Genomic DNA, 23328 nt, shown 5'->3' with positions numbered 1-23328 from the left:
CAAGCAGGGAACACTCATTGATCTCTTAACCTGAAGTTACACAAGCAGGGAACACTCATTGATCTCTTAACCTGAAGTTACACAAGCAGGGAACACTCACTGATCTCTTAACCTCAAGTTACACAAGCAGGAAACACCCACTGATCTCTTAACCTGAAGTTACACAAGCAGGGAACACTCATTGATCTCTTAACCTGAAGTTACACTAACAGGGAACACTCACTGATCTCTTAACCTCAAGTTACACAAGCTGGGAACACTCACTGATCTCTTAACCTGAAGTTACACTAGCAGGGAACACCCACTGATCTCTTAACCTGAAGTTACACTAGCAGGGAACACCCACTGGTCTCTTAACCTGAAGTTACACAAGCAGGGAACACCCACTGATCTCTTAACCTGAAGTTACACAAGCAGGGAACACTCATTGATCTCTTAACCTGAAGTTACACTAGCAGGGAACACCCACTAATCTCTTAACCTGAAGTTAAACAAGCAGGAAACACCCACTGATCTCTTAACCTGAAGTTACAGAAGCAGGGAACACCCACTGATCTCTTAACCTGAAGTTACACAAGCAGGAAACACCCACTGATCTCTTAACCTGAAGTTACACTAGCAGGGAACACCCACTGATCTCGTAACCTGAAGTTACACTAGCAGGGAACACCCACTGGTCTCTTAACCTGAAGTTACACAAGCAGGGAATGCTCACTAATTTCTTAACCTGAAGTTACACTAGCAGGGAACACTCACGGATCTCTTACCTGAAGTTACACTAGCAGGGAACACCCACTGGTCTCTTAACCTGAAGTTACACAAGCAGGGAATGCTCACTAATTTCTTAACCTGAAGTTACACTAGCAGGGAACACTCACTGATCTCTTAACCTGAAGTTACACTAGCAGGGAACACTCACGGATCTCTTACCTGAAGTTACACATGCTGAGAACACCCACTGATCTCTTAACCTGAAGTTACACTAGCAGGGAACACCCACTGATCTCGTAACCTGAAGTTACACTAGCAGGGAACACCCACTGATCTCGTAACCTGAAGTTACACTAGCAGGGAACACCCACTGATCTCGTAACCTGAAGTTACACTAGCAGGGAACACTCACTGATCTCTTAACCTGAAGTTACACAAGCTGGGAACACTCACGGATCTTTTACCTGAAGTTACACATGCTGGGAACACCCACTGATCTCTTAACCTGAAGTTACACTAGCAGGGAACACCCACTGATCTCTTAACCTGAAGTTACACTAGCAGGGAACACCCACTGATCTCTTAACCTGAAGTTACACTAGCAGGGAACACCCACTGATCTCTTAACCTGAAGTTACACTAGCAGGGAACACTCACTGATCTCTTAACCTGAAGTTACACAAGCTGGGAACACTCACGGATCTTTTACCTGAAGTTACACATGCTGGGAACACCCACTGATCTCTTAACCTGAAGTTACACTAGCAGGGAACACCCACTGATCTCTTAACCTGAAGTTACACTAGCAGGGAACACCCACTGATCTCTTAACCTGAAGTTACACTAGCAGGGAACACCCACTGATCTCTTAACCTGAAGTTACACTAGCAGGGAACACCCAATGAGCTCTGAAATGCAGTTCACCATTTTTGGTGTTTAGGAGTCTCCTGTCCCAGAAGGCAGCTTTGCACAAATAGTTTCTCGGTGTCCCAGAGGAAAGCAGCACAAAGACCCTTAATGGTCTCTCTATTCCACAATGACTGAACCTTAATAGGAACGAAAGTGGAAGGTTCAAACTTGTAGTAGTTTGAATCTTTTTGCCTATCTCTTATGGGGTCCCCAGCAGTCCTCCAGAGATAGGGCTGTTAGGAGCCATGCACAGAATAGTTGGAAGATCACTGGGACCACCTCCAATCATAAGAGCAGAGGTCCCATGTTTCCCGTTTGGATGGAGCCATGGTGGCACATGCGCACTACTGCGCGATTCAGGGCCTGTGAACCAAAAGGAGCTAGCCCAGCTGAATGGAGCACTGGTTGGATCACCACAATGGGAGTCCCAGTTGTGAAATCATCTGCAATCTTGTATTTTGTAACTACTTTATGGACAGGTGAGAAATGTTTTTGATTGGTCAGCCTTTTTAAATCCCGTTATTATTCTCCGTAAGCTAGGCTTTACCCAATGCTGCGGAGTTTTTTTTATTTCCATTGATGAGGACCACCAGCATCGATGGCTTATCATAAGGATCCATTGTTACGTATTTTGGGCAGCCAATTTACACGGTCTTTAACCCTTTGTTGATGGGATGGTAACTTGCTCCATGTTTTGTTGCTGTGTCCGGTACTTGGAGCAGAATCTGCTTCCCCGGTTTTGGTTACATCATATAATATTTAGAAATGGATTATAAAGTTGTGGTAATAAATCCATGGGGAGCCTCCTCTTTACCCTGAACGCCGTGCACACTGCTAATTGTGCCGTAAGAGCAGGACAGAGCAGCCGCACACAGCGAGGTGGAGGTCCCGTCACCGCCAGGCCTTGCTGCGGCCACTTCTGTCAGTTTGCGGGATCACTTGGAGACCTTCATGGATGTTATAGCACTAGTTTAGTCTCTTATTTTAAGACAGAAATTAATTGGAAGTGCTCCACATCCACCTCTCATCCTCCAACCATTAATATGGACTTGCCCTCCAAAAATATAACTGCTCCTCTCTTCTTGGAAGGATTTCTACTACATTTTGGAGATGTCTTTGGCAACTTTTGCCCCTTCATCCAGAAGATCATTTGTGGGGTCAGACCCTTATATTGGGGGTAGGCCGGGGTCACACTCTCCAGGATAGGTGTTGGCTAAGGTCCGGGCTCGGTGCGGCCGCTCATGTTCTCCCCTTTGTCTGTATGGACCTTGTACACTGGGCGCCATCATGTGGAAAAGTCTTCACCAAACTGTTCCCACAAAGCGGAAGCTGCAATTATCCACAATGTGACGGTTCCAATCTGACCTTTGAAAACATCCCCCATAGCATTATCCTCCTCCACCATCTGTACAGAGGGCACAATGCAGTCAGGGGGTAACGTCCTCCTGGAATCACCAAACCCAGACTCCTCCATCAAATGCAGATAAAGAAGTGCGATCCGTCACTGCACAGAACATGTCTCCTCCAGAGTCCAGTGTTGGCTCCATCTGACGCTCAGCATTGTTCTTCATGATGTAGCCTGCATGTAGCTGCACCGCTATAAAGCTCTCGGTGTTGGCGCAGTGTTTGTGCTCCTGTTATACCAGAAGAGCTCTGGACTCTGCAGTTATGGGGTCAGCAGAGCGGTGGTGACTAGGCTTGAGCGAAACGGATCGGACAAATTCAAAAGTCGGCGACTTTTGGCAAAGTCGGGTTTCATGAAACCCAACCCGACCCGATCCTAGTGTGGGATCGGCCATGCGGTCGGCGATCTTCGCGCCAAAGTCGCGTTTCGTATGACGCGTTTGGAACCATTTTTTCAGCCAATGAAGGAGCGTGGGCAGAGTGATGACATAGGTCTTAGGGGCGTGGACGCCTATCACCATCTTGTGGCTTGTGCGCTGTAGCGATTTGCAATGTGTAACACCAGCTTTTCTGTTCAGGGACGAGGGAGAAGGAGAAGAAATTTTCCATTGACTTTGCATTGGGTTACGTGTTTCGGTCGATCCCCGACTTTCCGCCATAATCGGCTGATTTCACTCGACTCGACTTTTGAGATAGTCGGGTTTCGCGAAACCCGACTCGACCCTAAAAAAGTAAAAGTCGCTCAACCCTAGTGGTGACTTTTTTTTACCCTCTGCTCCTCGGCACTCGGCCCCCCCACTCTGTAAAGTTATGGGGTCTCCACTTCGTGGCCGATTTGCTGCCATTCCTTCCACTTCTCAATAATATCACTCACAGGTGAAGGGAGTTAATGGCAGACACTGTATCACGGTATAGTCCTGTGCCAAACAAGGGCGCTGCACATGTATTTGTCCATTCCAAGACACCTTGTCCCCGATTCAACCCTTGCGGCTTTTTTTTTTCCGTGTTTGACTTTTTTTTTGTGCCAAGATCTTCATTTTGGCACCCACAGTTCATCACATTTGTGCAAAATAAAAAATGCTTTTTTTATTATTTTTTTCTGTCCTTTTTCGAGCAAGAAATCACATGAAAATGTTAAAATGTTGCAAAAATGTTATCACAACCTTCAGATGTACATAAAATCACTCCTGGAGGGAGGGACAGGAATACATTTGAGAAAAAAAAATAGCCTTAAAACAAATTCCGCAATCATAATGACAAACCTAAGAAACAGGAGAAAAAAAAAGACTGAAAAAGGAACAAACTATTAGAAAAATTTAGAGAAAATAAAAAGCGAAAAACAACCAACAGCTAGACAAAAGAAAAGAGAAATAAAGACTGGTGCTCCATATGTTGTAAGTAGCCCGGCGGCTGTGTCAAAGGCAAGGTGTAAGGAGACTTAATGGCCGTGTTGTGCTCAATTTTTTCCCTATGAAACTGTGTTCTTTGGATTGTTGTGATTGTGCTACTAATGAGTTAATGGATACATTCAGCTCCGTGGCTTCTGTATATTCTCTGATTTTAGCCACTCGCGCTCCATCTCGCTACCCCCACACGCCTCGATTTTCTGCGCACATTATCTCCTGGATTTCATCCAAATGAATACCCTTCTAATTACTTCCGTAGAGATTGCCTTAATGTACATCTTAATAATGGCCATAAACTTCATGACATAACGGCCGGCGTGCGCGCTGCGGCTCGCGGCTGTACGGCAAGGCGAAACGAGCCGTGACATATTTACATAACGGCGCTGATTCATGGAGCTTCGCTGCCGGAGATTAGAAGGATCTTACAGTCGTACAATGTGGAATCTTGGGGTTTCGTGCGGATTTTGTCATCAGAATGTAAAATCCACAGGTCAACGATTAGATGAGAATTCTAAAATCTCATTTATTGAGCTGAAGCTATATAACAAATTCTCGCGTAAGATTCGCACCTTTCTGTATTTTTTTTTCCCCAATGCATAAATACTCGTGCTGTACAACCATATTGAATAGTTATTTTTATTTTATCATCAGGTTATTTATTTGTTTTTTTGTTTTTTTTAAACCTTCAGAAAAAAACAAAAAAAGTCTATGGGAGGGTGTAGTGAGCGTGCTCTGTGCAGAGAGGGGGAGGAGGGAGATGCAGCTGATCTTATGTAATCTGCATTTACGTGTCTCACCTCTGTCTGCTAGCCGGTGCTAAAAGTACATGTCAGGAACATAGGCTTTCCAAGCTGCTGGTAGATGGCTCTTGTTTTATTAAAGCAAATGATTAGCTGCAGACGCGATGAGTGCGAAGAGAACAACAAATAAAACCGTCACTCTGTGCTGTGTAACAGGTCGCCCTCCTCCCTGGGCTGCATTCATTGTGTTGGGAGAGCCCAATATAATGATCTGATATAACGCTATTAACCTTTTATACATACGGTAACCTTTCATCATAGGTTTCCAGCATCTACCAAAATGTCTTGTAAGGCCAATCTCCTGCTCCATTAAACTTTATTGCAAGTTATCAGGAAACTTACTCTCCTGGGACCAAACCATCAGTGAGTAAAGCAGAGTAAATTACACAGAGCTCAGTATGTAGAGAGGTCTCACTGATTATCCAGATTCCTGTTCACTCTTCTCAAGGTATCATTTACAGATATATGGGACTAAATATAACTACTATGATACTGCCCCTATGTACAAGAATATAACTACTATAATACTGCTCCTATGTACAAGAATATAACTACTATAATACTGCTCCTTATGTACAAGAATATAACTACAATAATACTGCCCCTATGTACAAGAATATAACTACTATAATACTGCTCCTATGTACAAGAAAATAACTACTATAATACTGCTCCTATGTACAAGAATATAACTACTATAATAGTGCACCTATGTACAAGAATATAACTACAATAATGCTGCTCCTATGTACAAGAATATAACTACTATAATACTGCTCCTATGTACAAGAATATAACTACAATAATACTGCCCCTTATGTACAAGAATATACAGTGGGGCAAAAAAGTATTTAGTCAGTCAGCAATAGTGCAAGTTCCACCACTTAAAAAGATGAGAGGCGTCTGTAATTTACATCATAGGTAGACCTCAACTATGGGAGACAAACTGAGAAAAAAAAATCCAGAAAATCACATTGTCTGTTTTTTTAACATTTTATTTGCATATTATGGTGGAAAATAAGTATTTGGTCAGAAACAAACAATCAAGATTTCAAGCTCTCACAGACCTGTAACTTCTTCTTTAAGAGTCTCCTCTTTCCTCCACTCATTACCTGTAGTAATGGCACCTGTTTAAACTTGTTATCAGTATAAAAAGACAACTGTGCACACCCTCAAACAGTCTGACTCCAAACTCCACTATGGTGAAGACCAAAGAGCTGTCAAAGGACACCAGAAACAAAATTGTAGCCCTGCACCAGGCTGGGAAGATTGAATCTGCAATAGCCAACCAGCTTGGAGTGAAAAAATCAACAGTGGGAGCAATAATTAGAAAATGGAAGACATACAAGACCACTGATAATCTCCCTCGATCTGGGGCTCCGCGCAAAATCCCACCCCGTGGGGTCAGAATGATCACAAGAACGGTGAGCAAAAATCCCAGAACCACGCGGGGGGACCTAGTGAATGAGCTGCAGAGAGCTGGGACCAATGTAACAAGGCCTACCATAAGTAACACACTGCGCCACCATGGACTCAGATCCTGCAGTGCCAGACGTGTCCCACTGCTTAAGCCAGTACATGTCCGGGCCCGTCTGAAGTTTGCTAGAGAGCATTTGGATGATCCAGAGGAGTTTTGGGAGAATGTCCTATGGTCTGATGAAACCAAACTGGAACTGTTTGGTAGAAACACAACTTGTCGTGTTTGGAGGAAAAAGAATACTGAGTTGCATCCATCAAACACCATACCTACTGTAAAGCATGGTGGTGGAAACATCATGCTTTGGTGCTGTTTCTCTGCAAAGGGGCCAGGACGACTGATCCGGGTACATGAAAGAATGAATGGGGCCATGTATCGTGAGATTTTGAGTGCAAACCTCCTTCCATCAGCAAGGGCATTGAAGATGAAACGTGGCTGGGTCTTTCAACATGACAATGATCCAAAGCACACCGCCAGGGCAACGAAGGAGTGGCTTCGTAAGAAGCATTTCAAGGTCCTGGAGTGGCCTAGCCAGTCTCCAGAGCTTAACCCTATAGAAAACCTTTGGAGGGAGTTGAAAGTCCGTGTTGCCAAGCGAAAAGCCAAAAACATCACTGCTCTAGAGGAGATCTGCATGGAGGAATGGGCCAACATACCAACAACAGTGTGTGGCAACCTTGTGAAGACTTACAGAAAACGTTTGACCTCTGTCATTGCCAACAAAGGATATATTACAAAGTATTGAGATGAAATGTTGTTTCTGACCAAATACTTATTTTCCACCATAATATGCAAATAAAATGTTAAAAAAACAGACAATGTGATTTTCTGGATTTTTTTTCTCAGTTTGTCTACCATAGTTGAGGTCTACCTATGATGTAAATTACAGACGCCTCTCATCTTTTTAAGTGGTGGAACTTGCACTATTGCTGACTGACTAAATACTTTTTTGCCCCACTGTAACTACTATAATACTGCCCCTTATGTACAAGAATATAACTACTATAATACTGCCCCTATGTACAAGAATATAACTACTATAATACTGCCCCTATGTACAAGAATATAACTACTATAATACTGCCCCTATGTACAGGAATATAACCACTATAATACTGCCCCTATGTACAGGAATATAACCACTATAATACTGCCCCTTATGTACAAGAATATAACTACTATAATACTGCTCCTATGTACAAGAATATAACTACAATAATACTGCACCTTATGTACAAGAATATAACTACTATAATACTGCTCCTTATGTACAAGAATATAACTACAATAATACTGCCCCTATGTACAAGAATATAACTACTATAATACTGCTCCTATGTACAAGAAAATAACTACTATAATACTGCTCCTATGTACAAGAATATAACTACTATAATACTGCCCCCTATATACAAGAATATAACTACTATAATACTGCCCCATATGTACAAGAATATAACTACTATAATACTGCTCCTATGTACAAGAATATAACTACTATGATACTGCCCCCTATGTTCAAGAATATAACTACTATAATACTGCTCCTATGTACAAGAATATAACTACTATAGTACTGCCCCCCATGTACAAGAATATAACTACTATAATACTGCTCCTATGTACAAGAATATTACTACTATAATACTGCCCCCTATATACAAAAATATAACTACTATAATACTGCCCCATATGTACAAGAATATAACTACTATAATACTGCTCCTATGTACAAGAATATAACTACTATAATACTGCCCCATATGTACAAGAATATAACTACTATAATACTGTCCTATGTACAAGAATGTAACTACTATAATACTGCTCCTATATACAAGAATATAACTACTATAATACTGCTCCTATATACAAGAATATAGCTACTATAATACTGCTCCTATATACAAGAATATAGCTACTATAATACTGCCCCTATGTACAAGAATATAACTACTATAATACTGCCCCTTATGTACAAGAATATAACTACTATAATACTGCCCCTATGTACAAAAATATAACTACTATAATACTGCCCTATGTACAAGAATATAACTACTATAATACTGCTCCTATGTACAAGAATATAACTACTATAATACTGCCCCCTATGTACAAGAATATAACTACTATAATACTGTGCCTGTGTACAATAATATAACTACTATAATACTGCCCCTATATACAAGAATATAACTACTATAATACTGTTCCTGTGTACAATAATATAACTACTATAATAGTGCCCCTATGTACAGTAATATAACTGTGATACACATATACAGGATAGATCTAGTGTTTCTAGGTTGTGATGATTCCCGTGTTTTCCTTTGTATATTACTCTGTTTTTCTTTTGCATATTTACTTCTTGACCACTGAACATGAGCAGAGATGGGAACTAATAGGTAATTAATAGCAATGTGCGGACACTGGTTTTTTGGCTTAAAAAATGAATTCCGTACAATATTCACTTTCAGGTTTTGATTTTTTTAACCCCTTACAGTCAATTATAATTGGACTGTTTTTCAGGTTTTCGGTGGCCATTGACTTTGCAGTTACAGCGATAGTCATTTATTTTGATGGCAGAGACGCCTTTGAAATCAATGAAAAAAATCAGATGAAGTAATTAAGATTGTGTTATTGTGATTTGTGGAGTAGAAGGGTTTGTTGCAGCTCAGGTGGTGACTTGTGTGTCAGCGAGGAGCAGACACGGAGCATTGTCTGAGCTGAACAGATGCAGCGCTCCTCTTATCTGCCATACCTTACCTGTGCCGATTGAGAGGAGAGCGCAGCACCTGCTGTATCCAGCTCTCCATTGCTTCACGGCAGACGATGCTGTCCTTGTTCTGCACGATTTGTTCCAGCTATGATCTCAGAAGCAGCAGTTTATCCAGTCTACTTCCATGTATACACTGCTGCTATCCTGTACGGCAAAATATTCCTGTTATCTCAGGTTATAATCAATGAACAACAATAAAAAGTATTTTCACTGTGTGCATACATTACCTCACCGATCCTGAATTACATCCTGTATTATTCTCCAGAGCTGCACTCACTATTCTGCTGGTGCAGTCACTGTGCACATACATTACATTACTGATCCTGAGTTACATCCTGTATTATACCCCAGAGCTGTGCTCACTATTCTGCTGGTGCAGTCACTGTGTACATACATTACTGATCCTGAGTTACATCCTGTATTATACCCCAGAGCTGCACTCACTATTCTGCTGGTGCAGTCACTGTGTACATACATTACATTACTGATCCTGAGTTACATCCTGTATTATACCCCAGAGCTGCACTCACTATTCTGCTGGTGCAGTCACTGTGTACATACATTACATTACTGTTCCTGAGTTACATCCTGTATTATACTCCAGAGCTGCACTCACTATTCTGCTGGTGCAGTCACTGTGTACATACATTACCTCACCGATCCTGAATTACATCCTGTATTATTCTCCAGAGCTGCACTCACTATTCTGCTGGTGCAGTCACTGTGCACATACATTACATTACTGATCCTGAGTTACATCCTGTATTATACCCCAGAGCTGCACTCACTATTCTGCTGGTGCAGTCACTGTGTACATACATTACTGATCCTGAGTTACATCCTGTATTATACCCCAGAGCTGCACTCACTATTCTGCTGGTGCAGTCACTGTGTACATACATTACATTACTGATCCTGAGTTATATCCTGTATTATACCCCAGAGCTGCACTCACTATTCTGCTGGTGCAGTCACTGTGTACATACATTACATTACTGATCCTGAGTTACATCCTGTATTATACCCCAGAGCTGCACTCACTATTCTGCTGGTGCAGTCACCGTGTATATACATTACATTACTGATCCTGAGTTACATCCTGTATTATACCCCAGAGCTGCACTCACTATTCTGCTGGTGCAGTCACTGTGTACATATATTACATTACTGATCCTGAGTTACATCCTCTATTATACTCCAGAGCTGCACTCACTATTCTGCTGGTGCAGTCACTGTGTACATACATTACATTACTGATCCTGAGTTACATCCTGTATTATACTCCAGAGCTGCACTCACTATTCTGCTGGTGCAGTCACTGTGTACATACATTACTGATCCTTAGTTACCTCCTTTATTATACCCCAGAGCTGCACTCACTATTCTGCTGGTGCAGTCACTGTGTACATACATTACATTACTGATCCTGAGTTATATCCTGTATTATACCCCAGAGCTGCACTCACTATTCTGCTGGTGCAGTCACTGTGTACATACATTACATTACTGATCCTGAGTTACATCCTGTATTATACTCCAGAGCTGCACTCACTATTCTGCTGGTGCAGTCACTGTGTACATACATTACATTACTGATCCGGAGTTACATCCTGTATTATACCCCAGAGCTGCACTCACTATTCTGCTGGTGCAGTCACTGTGTACATACATTACATTACTGATCCTGAGTTACATCCTGTATTATACTCCAGAGCTGCACTCACTATTCTGCTAGTGCAGTCACTGTGTACATACATTACATTACTGATCCTGAGTTACATCCTGTATTATACCCCAGAGCTGCACTCACTATTCTGCTGGTGCAGTCACTGTGTACATACATTACATTACTGATCCTGAGTTACATCCTGTATTTTACCCCAGAGCTGCACTCACTATTCTGCTGGTGCAGTCACTGTGTACATACATTACATTACTGATCCTGAGTTACATCCCGTATTTTACCCCAGAGCTGCACTCACTATTCTGCTAGTGCAGTCACTGTGTACATACATTACATTACTGATCCTGAGTTACCTCCTGTATTATACCCCAGAGCTGCACTCACTATTTCTGAGCACTATATTGACGTTTCTCTTGTTATAACTCGTCGTTATCGCTTTCCGCCGGCCCACCCCTCGTTCTCCTCTCATCATGGCGCCTCTTATCTGTGCAGTAAAGTCAGGAGACATTGTGGCCTTGTTAAACATTAGCGCTGCGGTGCACTCCATCTGCCGGAGGAGCCATGACTGATCTGAGGCATATGTTCCTGTTCTTATTGTCACATGTTTAACTCCCTCTTGCCTGGACGGTAACAGATTGTCGCCCCCCTGGAGCTCGGCAGCCGCCTCTCGCGTTCTGCATGGTAGCAGCGAAAGGCGGAAGATGAGTTCATGTTGCACAGATTTCGCCTGTGTTACCGAGTAGCCTCATTATCTCTCGTCGCAAGAAGCGCTCCGCCTTTATACCACACTTCTAGGACATCTCTGACCTTACACAAGGCACTTGGCTTACCAGCAGTCCTATGTAAGATCTTGGAAGAAACTCATTTTATGGAGAGCCATTGATACAATCCAGACTTGTTTTCAGGTATAACTGAAAATTGCTTGTGCGCAAACATCCCGTACACTCCGCCGCCGTCATCACGATCAGTGTCGGTGTGACCTCTGCACCCACAGGAATGAGGGTCCGCCGTGTGAAGAGCATGCCTGATCCCCCATCTATTCAGAGAGCCATGGTCAGTCATTCTCACTACCTATCATTTTGCACAGGACTCCACCCTGGAAAAGCGTCAAATTGATTTTGCTCCTTGCAAAGTTTTGAACGGTCCCCACTAAAGATGGTGGCGTCCACATTGGGTCCTATTCCACCGACTTCGCCCTCTGTTTACCCCAAATCAGTAAAGTCCCCCCCGTGGAGAAGCTTCCATCTCTGGTGTAGGGCTTCAGCATCATTGACTCTGCAAACAAATAAGCGTTCTGCGTCCCTCCAGATGGTCCGTGGTTGCAGCAGTGCCCCGCCGCGCTCTCCGAGGACCAGATCCCGTGACATACGCCCGGTAATCTCGGCTCCTGCTCTGTGTAAATTGGTGATAATGTCATTATGACTCCAGTATTTCCATGGGTGCTTCATGCTCTATAAGTGCCTGGTAATAGATGACACGTGGTGATTGTTCCCTTTTATGGGACACTGCTGTTCTCAATTAAAGGGTCTGTTTTCATCTTAATCTTATTTGCGCTATCTACCTACCGCCTTAACCCTTACATGGATAAGAAGCCTTACACACCAGACATCTTGCTCTGTTTACTTGTGTTCTCCGTGAAATTACAATTCGAGTGTAGACTGTTTCTTTTGTAAAGTGTCCACTTTTGGCCGGCCCACCTAAAGCAATTTTCCATGAGGTTTTCTGATCTATTGGGTCCCATTTACACAACTGTCCACGTCCATCAATTAATGAGTTAGGAGCTGCCTGGCATCAGGGAGTTAATGGTCCTTCAAAGCCAAAGATACTGTGAAAGTTGGCTGAGCCTGTCGATTTGGTGGGAATGGTCTTGCCTTCTCTTGATAACACATACTGACATAAAGAAGGATGGCGCATGTCGTATTTGAACAGTAGAGGATTCTGACATTGCATTATTCCCACCTGTCTATTGAGAATACATGCACACTTTGGTGGAGCATGCACGTATATAGGAGTCAGGAGGAATAGCTCATTGCCATCTATTGTCTATGGGTATCTTTTTCTCTCAGCTATAACTTTTATAGGGGTTCTTCTTACCCATAATTTTGATGTCTTTGGGTCCAAACTAAGGTATCATCCTAAGATCAACTACGTGGTTTTTGTACTTCATCCATACTTTCCCATTTTTGAAAATAAGGCCTCCATCTTGCCATCCAATCTAAGATGTCATCTAAAGTAAGGTGCTGTTCTCATTGGGAAGAAAGAACCTGACCAAGAATGTAATAAAATGCCCCCGTCATGTAATTAAAACAGCAGCCTATCCTAGTCAGAATGGTTTGCAGTCTGAAGAAACACAAATCCCAAGACCTGTGTCTCAACTGACAGAGGAGCTGTGTTGTAAGCACACATACCTCTGAATAACTAGTAGAAAGGCTGTGAAAGGAGAATAAATTAATCTTTTTTTTTTTTGACTGAGCACAAAAACTTTTTCCACCAGTCTCAGTCCTCTATGCACAGCCTGCCAAGGAGAAGATATTTTTTTCTCTTGTCACTTCCCTTTTCCTTGTCTCATGGAGGCATGTGTGCTTATGATACAGGTCCTCGATCAGTTGAGACAGAGGTCTCGGGTGTTGTGTTTCCTCAGACTCTAGTCCGTTCCGTCACGTGACTAGGATGGCCTGCTGCTTGAATTACATGACAGAGCTATTTTATTACATTCCTTGAGAGTCGCTTTAAAGGGATTGTTGCAAGGGCAAAGGAAAACTTGGCTCAGGAGACTAAATATGTAAAACATAACAATCTTAGTCCTACTCACTTACCGGCATCAACAAGAATCGAACACCGGCTACTCCGTGGTCTAAATAGAGACATGAAGCAGTGATTTCACCGTTCCACCAACCATTGGACCACTGCTGCTGGTGATTAGCTGCATCAGTCACGTGATTTCAGCAGTGCTGCAATGGATGTTTTATGGTTATGTGCTGCTAAAAGTCACCTAACAGTTACAGCCAAACACATGCCGTAGCTGTCTGGTTGAAGAGTGATATCACCGCTTCCTTTTTCCTCGCAGAACATAGTGTCTTGCTGAATTTAGGTGGATGCCAGTAGATGAGTAAGATAAATTTATATTATGTTTTACATACAGTATTCAGTCCACTGGGCAAAGTTTCATTTTGGCCAAACAACCCCTTGAAATCCCACAAAGACATTAACGTAGTCTGAACCCACCAGACAATCTGATGTATGATGGATGGTCTCTGCCCTGTTCGATTGTGTCGAGGAAGTGAAGCATTGGTCAGTGGGGGTTGGATAAGATTGCAGTCGGCCAAATGTGCATTCAACCCACCTCTATCTGATATATTTTGGTCTTGTCTACATTAAATATATAGTCTCTCTCATGAAGCCATCCATCTCTGTCTACTTGTTGGTAGGTGCAGCCTCGTCTTCGTCCTTTGGCCCAGAGCAGGGGAGGCTTCATGATATCATCAATATTGCTTCATTTATTTGATTGCTTTGGCCTATTTTTATCCAGCACTTTCCTGCCTGCTGCAAAAATTACTGAGGCTCTGAAACTTCTATTAAACATTAAACCAGAGCGATTTAGAAGTGAAAGAAGTTCGGCTACTCCCTTGTGTTTTTATCCAGTAATATAATTAAATTCACCTTCCAGCTGGGATATAGCGGTTGGGAGATAGAAGCTACAGAATTTGTCATGATTACATGTTGAGAATAGTCTTCAGCGTAGTTAAAGAAACACTCCAGGAAAGTTTGATATACTGATAAATGGCCAGTGCAGGGGCAAAGTCTGCGAGGGCAGGGCGTGCATGACCAGGCAGAAGTCATGCTCCGCCCCCGCAGATCTACAATTTTCATTCTTACACCTACTACATATTAAGAAAGGATCTTGGAGATGGGAATACCCCTTTAATGTTAATGTTTAGGGGGCAGATTGGCTAGAGCCCCCCCAATGGAAAATAAGATGAGCCGGTAGATTATGATGTTGGATATTGTAGACTTCTTACGACTGTCCTGAAACACATGAGCCCGGGCGAACTCAGTAATTTCTCTTACCTATAACTTACTTGTTTCTTTAGAAGTGAAACTTTCAAGTTTTATCAAAACCCATCGATTCCGGGAGAAATCTCCACTTCAGACAGATGTCGCAGAAGACTCTCATCCCGACATCATACACTTTATCTTGAGTTCATTAGAGTAGATTGTAGTTCACACGAGTATTTGTACTGAATATACATCAAGTAGAGCGGGGCGCGTGAGACGCCAAGGCTATGATGCCGCCGGTACATGACGAGTCAGAGGATTTGTCTTTATCGACATTGATTCCCAGGGATAATGTTTCCGGAGCGAGATATTGTAAACTATAAAGAAGTAATATTGTAATAAACCCATCTGATGAGCGTCCCGGAGAGTTTATGGTGGTGGAACAGAGCCAGGAAATGGCTTGTCGTGTGTGCTCGTTATTTTTGCAAAATTTCTCAGCCCTTACGTGTGGGGTTACCAGGCGCATCCCTACAGTTCCAAGGAGTCCACTTCTGATCCCTTTTTGACCAAGAGGTGCAACTTGAGATTTGTGTTAAGGGAGTACCACCAACTATTACAGATCATTTCTTGTATTGGTCTCCTCTGGTGGAACAGAAGGACCTTTTGAGGCACCATAGTTTCCGTGGTTGGGTGCATTAAGTCATCTGGGGCATTCTGGTGGGAAATTAAGCAAGTTCTCTGGTCAGAAGACCCCTCTATTCTCTCCAAGGGTTGAGGTCACGGGTGGGAACTCCTATCTATCAGATGTTCATGGATCATCCTAGGAGGTACCTTAGTTGGGAAAACCAACCTGATGGTAACATCCCATGGTTAGTGGTTGGGTGAAGCCATTTATTGTCAAACTACTGTGTTTTCTCTTTTTAAATCAAAATGACAACCCAAAACATCCAAATGATCAACCGTTCACATACCCAATTTCTTAATACATGTAGTCCTGGTGGCTATGACCAGACATCATTTCTGGCTAGCAAGGGAGCAACAGGGTGGATCTAGGGGTTGCCATCATTGAGAGGGGACGCCACTATTGCGTTCAAGGTAGTGTGCCAACCTCTGCAGTAGGTAGGGGGCACATTAGGGAATTATAAGGAAAATGAAGACCTGTGCTATTGTTTCTTTTGGATACCATCACAAGAAATTCTGACTAGTGTATATGGCCTGGTTACGTGTAGTAGAGTCGCTTTTTGCTGTGTATTTTTATTGATAATAATTAAAAGTTACATTTTATGGTAATGAGTTTTTTGTGAGCAGCAGATTATGTATCTAGTGAGCAGCAGATTATGTATCTAGTGAGCAGCAGATTATGTATCTAGTGAGCAGCAGATTATGTATCTAGTGAGCAGCAGATTGTGGCTAGTGAGCAGCAGATTATGTAGCTAGTGAGCAGTAGATTATGTGGCTAGTGAGCAGCAGATTATGTATCTACTGAGCAGCAGATTATGTAGCTACTGAGCAGCAGATTATGTGGCTATTGAGCAGCAGATTATGTAGCTGTGAGCAGCAGATTATGTAGCTACTGAGCAGCAGATTATGTATCTAGTGAGCAGCAGATTACGGTATGTGGCTATTGAGCAGCAGATTATGTAGCTGGTGAGCAGCAGATTATGTAGCTAGTGAGCAGCAGATTATGTATCTAGTGAGCAGCAGATTATGTAGCTAGTGAGCAGCAGATTATGTATCTAGTGAGCAGCAGATTATGTATCTAGTGAGCAGCAGATTATGTATCTAGTGAGCAGCAGATTGTGGCTAGTGAGCAGCAGATTATGTAGCTAGTGAGCAGTAGATTATGTGGCTAGTGAGCAGCAGATTATGTATCTACTGAGCAGCAGATTATGTGGCTAGTGAGCAGCAGATTATGTATCTACTGAGCAGCATATTATGTAGCTACTGAGCAGCAGATTATGTAGCTACTGAGCAGCAGATTATGTATCTAGTGAGCAGCAGATTATGTGGCTATTGAGCAGCAGATTATGTAGCTGGTGAGCAGCAGATTATGTAGCTAGTGAGCAGCAGATTATGTAGCTAGTGAGCAGCAGATTATGTATCTAGTGACCGGCAGAGTATGTGGCTAGTGAGCAGCAGATTATGTAGCTAGTGAGCAGCAGATTCTGTATCTAGTGAGCAGCAGATTGTGGCTAGTGAGCAGCAGATTGTGGCTAGTGAGCAGCAGATTATGTAGCTAGTGAGCAGTAGATTATGTGGCTAGTGAGCAGCAGATTATGTGGCTAGTGAGCAGCAGATTATGTATCTACTGAGCAGCAGATTATGTATCTAGTGAGCGGCAGATTATGTGGCTAGTGAGCAGCAGATTCTGTATCTAGTGAGCAGAAGATTATGTGGCTAGTGAGCAGCAGATTATGTGGCTAGTGAGCAGCAGATTATGTAGCTAGTGAGCAGCAGATTATGTAGCTAGTGAGCAGCAGATTATGTAGCTAGTGAGCAGCAGATTATGTATCTAGTGACCGGCAGAGTATGTGGCTAGTGAGCAGCAGATTATGTAGCTAGTGAGCAGCAGATTATGTAGCTAGTGAGCAGTAGATTATGTGGCTAGTGAGCAGCAGATTATGTGGCTAGTGAGCAGCAGATTATGTAGCTAGTGAGCAGCAGATTATGTAGCTAGTGAGCAGCAGATTATGTAGCTAGTGAGCAGCAGATTATGTATCTAGTGACCGGCAGAGTATGTGGCTAGTGAGCAGCAGATTATGTAGCTAGTGAGCAGTAGATTATGTGGCTAGTGAGCAGCAGATTATGTGGCTGGTGAGCAGCAGATTATGTATCTACTGAGCAGCAGATTATGTAGCTACTGAGCAGCAGATTATGTAGCTACTGAGCAGCAGATTATGTAGCTAGTGAGCAGCAGATTATGTATCTAGTGAGCGGCAGATTATGTGGCTAGTGAGCGGCAGATTATGTAGCTAATGAGCAGCAGATTATGTAGCTAGTGAGCAGCAGATTATGTAGCTAGTGAGCAGCAGATTATGTATCTAGTGAGCAGCAGATTATGTGGCTAGTGAGTAGCAGATTATATATCTAATCTTTTATGTAGATGCACTTCCCGACTCCTGGAAGGAGACCCCCAAATGCTCCAATAGGATAAGTGGACAACTTTTTTAAGCCTGGAGATAAACTAGAACTTTCTTTACCCAGGCTTGTAATGATTTTATAGCGAAGCACACAACAAAACAGTATTCTCTTGGCAATCCTTACTGGTGAAAGGGTATATAGGTGGGCTACATTACTGTATCGGGGTCACTTTATTTTATGAAGTAAAAAATAAAATTAAAAAATGTTCACAAATATTCATACTTCAATGTTTTTGTGTTACAGATGTGTTGGTGGACGGGAAACCTTGTGACTGTGACATCATTGCGGACTGTAGGGTTGGCGATCCCATACACCTCGAAGTTAAATTGACTAATTGCAGTACCACCGTGGTGGGCCCGTTTGCCCTTTCCGTCATCCCGTACCAAGACTATCAGAACGGGGTCCATAACTACAACCTGAAAAACATTGTCACATTCGTCGGCTCCAGCACTTTCTTTATTGGTTCTGTGAGTATTTTCCGAGGTCGTTGATCCATTCCCGAGACTAAAGTTCTGAATGTATAAAATACCTAAACTTCAATGTGGGGTCAGCTAAAAGGTGTTCCAGCTTTGTACCGTATTTTATACTTGTGTGCCATACAAATTTTAACCTGTTCATGTTACTCCTTAGATGTGGGCTTGGGGTCTGAGGAGTAACATTTTTCCTTGTAGAGAGTGACAAGCCAAGCCTGAGTGAGGAGACTTATAGGCCACGCATGCTTTTCTGATAAATTAATTATGCATATTGTCCCTTCAGAGAGAAAAACGACTAAAACTCTAGTACCACCTAATGAAAGCAGCAACCCTAAAAGTCAATATTGACCCTTTAACGAGCCTTGCAATATGTCTTAGGATTGAAGCCGAACCAGATTCTCAATTTGCAAACACGTGTTTCGGGGTGTTGAAGCCTCAGCAGTGCAAAGTATGAGATCTGATTTGGCTAGGTGAGACGCTTTGGACTGTGGTCTAAAGAGTAACGTTTCTCTTTGTGGTGAGTGACAAGTCAAGCTTGGCATGTTATAGTGAGGAGACTTATAGGCCATGCATGCTCCTCTGGGAAATTAAATATGCAAATTGTCTCTTCAGAGAGGAAGAAGACAAGAATTCTAGCACCACCTATTAAATGTGGGCTTGAAAGTTTTAAAGGGTTTGTTCTCTGAAAATGAGTTATCATCACCTCTCCTATTACTTTTATCCCCATTAGAAAATGGAGTCACAGGTGGGGGCCCGACTACCATTCCATTAATTTTCTATACAGCTGCCGAAAAACGACAAGCGCAGAGCCCCCTAGATAGTGAATGGATCCAGCATGCGCACTGCTGCTCCATTTCGACAGTTGCCTGCTCTGCTAACTGGTGCGGGTCACAGTATTCGAACCACCACAGATTTTATAGGTTTTTGTCTTGTTTTCATTGGACAATCCCTTTTAAAGTTTTTGATCGTTTAGGTCTTTTTTTGTGTTACACTAGGCTTTATTTTTCAGTCATTATATTTTAGTGTTTTTTCGCGATATCAGAAGAAAAAGTCCAAAAAATTGTAAAAAATATTTCACATTTTTCTTTTTCATCTTTTTTTTTTAAAAAGTGAATCTGTCAGTACGATCAACCCTCTTCAGCTTCCATGACACAGGCAGCCAGTGTGTGTGTGTGTGTGTGTGTGGGAGCAGTACAGCTGAGCTGACAGCACTACAGGAGGAGAGCTGCAGCTGCAGAAGTGTTTGTAATGAGAGAAAGTTCAGCTCTGCTGTACTGTTAGTTGTAATCACACTCAGCTCTGCACTGATCAGGAGAGCCGACTATCAGTCATTACATGTCTCACACTGATAACTCCCCCTTTCAATTGAAATAAGCTCTTAATGCAATTTCTCAGGGAGATCTATGTACGGCCCTTAGATCTTAACAGCTTAAGAAAAAGATATCAGATTATAGATATCAAGGTATCATTTTAGTCACCATCTTATGACCTGCATGCCCATATAGACGGTTTAGGAAGGAAGATCCTACTGACAGATTCATTCAGACATTATGGTTATTTTTTTGAAAGAAATGTTTAGTTTTAAATTGTTGAAGAACAATGAGTTCAGCTCTGGAGTATAATACAGAATATAACTCAGGATTCCCTCTTTTCTGCAGGTCGAGCCTACAGAACATTCTGTCTGCTTCGGTTCTCTACTGTTTCTATACACTGGTGATTTTTACTTGGACATAAAGTTTCAAGATGACAACTCCGGACGAGAACTGCCCCTCTCATGGTTCTGCCTCCCCAGCGTCCACATCCGTGCCATTGACACTGTCAGTGAAACTCACTTTTGAGGGAACCTCAGGGGCCGGCCACATCTGTGTATATAAATGTGACATTATAAGCCGGTGTCTGTCATTGTAGCTGCACTGTGAGATGAAACTTAGATGAAGCATGGATGTCCTCCAGATACCCATTTCCAATGATTACACGTCTACAAGTCTCCACATTGTGAAGTAGAAAAGCCTTCCCTGTACTGAGCGGCTGCATTTCGTCTTCTGACGGTCTGGTCTTGTCTACTCCCATTTTGCGTTGATGGGAGGTGCCTGTCTCTATTTCTCCCTTTTAGCCGAGCCGGTGGTTGAAGATTTCCAGACACGTCTTGTGTTTGCAGCTAGGATATAATTGTGGTTCCTTCACCGAGACCCATCGTACGTTCAAAGGTTCAGAAAACAATCATCACTACTGACTACAACTCCTTGTTTTCTAAAGGAGCCCAAACATTAGATGTACGTCAGCCAAGCCGATCGATTTAGGTGGGATCAGAAGACTATACGTAGGCGCAAAAGTCCTCTGCCGTCAGGAAGAAGAAAGATCAGACATGTTGGAAGTCCTGCTGGACATTTCCCGAGGTGTCTTCAGCTGCTTATTGCCCTCTCCCCGTTGGGAAGTCATGACTGCCAATCCAAGTGTACATGAGTTTGTGGGACTCGGGTGGGGAACCTGTCAGCCAAAGTCTCTGGCTTTCAGTGTGGACCCCTTTTATCTGTCTCCTTGGACCAGTGAGACGTATGGGTCCAATTGGTGTCTTAACCTGCTCGCCAGTTACCACAATAGTCCCTTTTACAGTATTTTTGGCAGCTCCTTTTTAGTAGTAGTTGAAGTGATTTCACTCCTCTCCAGTAAAGTAGTGCTATGGGGGCGACTGTGTGATTACCCCCCCTCGAAATTATCACGTCGGCACAAGTGTTGGAAGAATTAGTGATGGTCGCTTCTGTATCTTACCCTGATTTAACTGTATTAAATGAATAAAGCATGGCGGAGTGGTATCATTTATTATTATGGTATTAGATTGCTGCCCATTGCCGGTGCGAGCAGCAGTCACGCGATTCGCACACTTGCGGTTAAGAGCTACTAGCACCGTATTCAAGTCGCATACATGCCGTTACCCGACCACCATCGTCTGTATCCTCAGGGAATTAGTACTTGTCCTTGACTCTGTGGGGGTGATAAAGTGAGATCTCAGTGATTGCCTGGCCCTGACCTAATAAATATGAGCCAAGTGCACGCATAGAAGAATTACATCGGACACAGAGGTCAGATACGTGCTCCTCTCTCAGCAAAGTCTGGCACACAACTGATTGTATTAGTACAGAACAAAAGATCATGTAACAGGCAGAAAAAGGGTGTCGCACATCTCCTGAACAACCATCATGTCAGTCTGTGATGGGTCCATGTTAGGTCTGCTCCATATATGGCCGACTCTCCAGTGTATCCACTTCACATTCCAAGAATCCCTTCCAGGGCGTTGTTCCAGGATGCAGACGCCATCTTGCCTCACTACATCTGAAGTTAATAATTGATTTAATTAGCCATTCTCTCCTTCACAATTAATAGGTGGGCTACGGCCAAGAGGAGATTAATTATATTCCTGGTGGCTCAAGGCAATGAAAGGATTAATGAGAACATCCCTGATGGGCTAGGGCAGTAAAGAGATAAATGATAATATTCCTGGTGGGCCAGGGCATTTCTGGTACTAATGATAACATTCCTGATGGGCTAGGGTAGTATTGATGATTGAACTTCCTATGATGAACACTGCAGGTTTCTTATTTTTGGACTCCTTTGTTTTTGTCTCCTTTTGACCCATCAGCCCTCCCTCCTTCACCGGAGTCCGCTCCCTGTGTTCCCCTTCACAAGCTAAATGTCGCCATTTGCAGTCAGGTGACTACTTGTTTTGGGCAACCACCATTTCAGTCCGTTGACAAAAGGGTTCACAAAAAGTCCTTGTTGCCATTCAGGGGACAAGTAATGATGTGAATTCAGGGTAAAACATAATGGAATAGGACTCCACTTCTCCTTGATGACCTTAAAGGGGTGTCTTTATTTTTTTCCCTAAAGAGGCCCATTGTTGTCCATGGTGTACATATTCCAATTAATGAAACTGAATACTAAACTCAGACCATGGAGAAGAGCGGCACCGTTTCTGAGAAAAAATTAGAAAAATAAACAGACAAGCTTTAGCCACCCGTTTAAGTAGAAGATAAAGGATATCGCAGAAATGTCTCACATGTGTGGTCCCACCTCATGTATTGCCATTGGTAAGGCAGAAGCTATGGGCTATGCATTATACTATATGTATGACTGTGGAATATACATTATACTACATGGATGACTATGGGCTGTGCATTATACTACATGGATGACTATGGGCTGTGCATTATACTACATGGATGACTATGGGCTGTGCATTATTCTACATGTATGACTATGGGCTGTACATTATACTACATGGATGACTATGGGCTGTGCATTATTCTACATGTATGACTATGGGCTGTACATTATATGACATGGATGACTGGGCTGTGCATTATATGCAGGGGTATGTAGTACATTACACTACATGGATGACTATGGGCTGTACATTATTCTACATGGATGACTATGGGCTGTACATTATGCTACATGGATGACTATGAGCTGTGCATTATTCTACATGTATGACTATGGGCTGTGCATTATTCTAAATGTATGACTATGGGCTGTACATTATACTAC

General features: G+C 42.7%; 1 protein-coding gene across 1 annotated transcript in view; it reads left to right on the top strand.

Annotated features, from left to right (window-relative positions):
• The window catches only part of TRAPPC9 (trafficking protein particle complex subunit 9), a 645843-nt gene extending 624258 nt beyond the window's left edge, over positions 1-21585 (top strand). The window contains exons 22-23 of the mRNA XM_069731953.1: positions 18554-18777; positions 20442-21585. Of these exons, the coding sequence (XP_069588054.1) occupies positions 18554-18777; positions 20442-20621 (404 nt within the window). The 3' untranslated portion in view covers positions 20622-21585. The remainder of the gene's footprint in view (positions 1-18553; positions 18778-20441) is intronic.
• Positions 21586-23328: the final 1743 nt, after the last annotated feature.

Source organism: Ranitomeya imitator, chromosome 6 (genome assembly GCF_032444005.1).
Source record: "Ranitomeya imitator isolate aRanImi1 chromosome 6, aRanImi1.pri, whole genome shotgun sequence".
Taxonomy (NCBI): Eukaryota; Metazoa; Chordata; class Amphibia; order Anura; family Dendrobatidae; genus Ranitomeya; species Ranitomeya imitator.
The sequence above is the reverse complement of the archived record's forward strand: the minus strand, read 5'-3'. Positions and strand labels throughout refer to the sequence as shown.